Source organism: Priapulus caudatus, unplaced genomic scaffold, assembly GCF_000485595.1.
Source record: "Priapulus caudatus unplaced genomic scaffold, Priapulus_caudatus-5.0.1 Scaffold50917, whole genome shotgun sequence".
Classification (NCBI taxonomy): Eukaryota; Metazoa; Priapulida; class Priapulimorpha; order Priapulimorphida; family Priapulidae; genus Priapulus; species Priapulus caudatus.
The window spans coordinates 1-239 of record NW_014627977.1 but is presented as its reverse complement, the minus strand read 5'-3'; the positions used below and the strand labels follow the sequence as shown (position 1 = coordinate 239).

General features: G+C 50.2%; 1 protein-coding gene across 1 annotated transcript; it reads right to left on the bottom strand.

The window, feature by feature from the left end:
• Positions 1-8: 8 nt before the first annotated feature.
• LOC106820658 (protein GVQW1-like) lies at positions 9-231 on the bottom strand (the record flags this gene model as incomplete). Its single annotated transcript, XM_014825163.1, is given in 2 exon segments — positions 9-155; positions 157-231. Coding segments are annotated over 2 exon segments (222 nt in total), but the record flags the coding sequence as incomplete, so codon positions are not given.
• Positions 232-239: the final 8 nt, after the last annotated feature.

The following is a 239-nucleotide window of genomic DNA, read 5'->3' as shown; positions in this document are numbered from 1 at the left end:
ACATTCACGTTAAAAAAAATCAGTTCGGGGTGGTGGCTCACACCTGTAATCCCAGCACTTTGGGAGGCCAAGGCAGGAGGATCACTTGAGGCCAGGAGTTCAAGACCAGTGCAGGCAACAAAGTGAGACCTCATCTCTAACAAAAAAAAAAAAAAAAATTAAGCCGGGCAGCACATGCCTGTAGTCCCAGCTACTTGGGAGGCTGAGGTGGGAGGATCGCTTGAGCCCAGGAGTTCGAG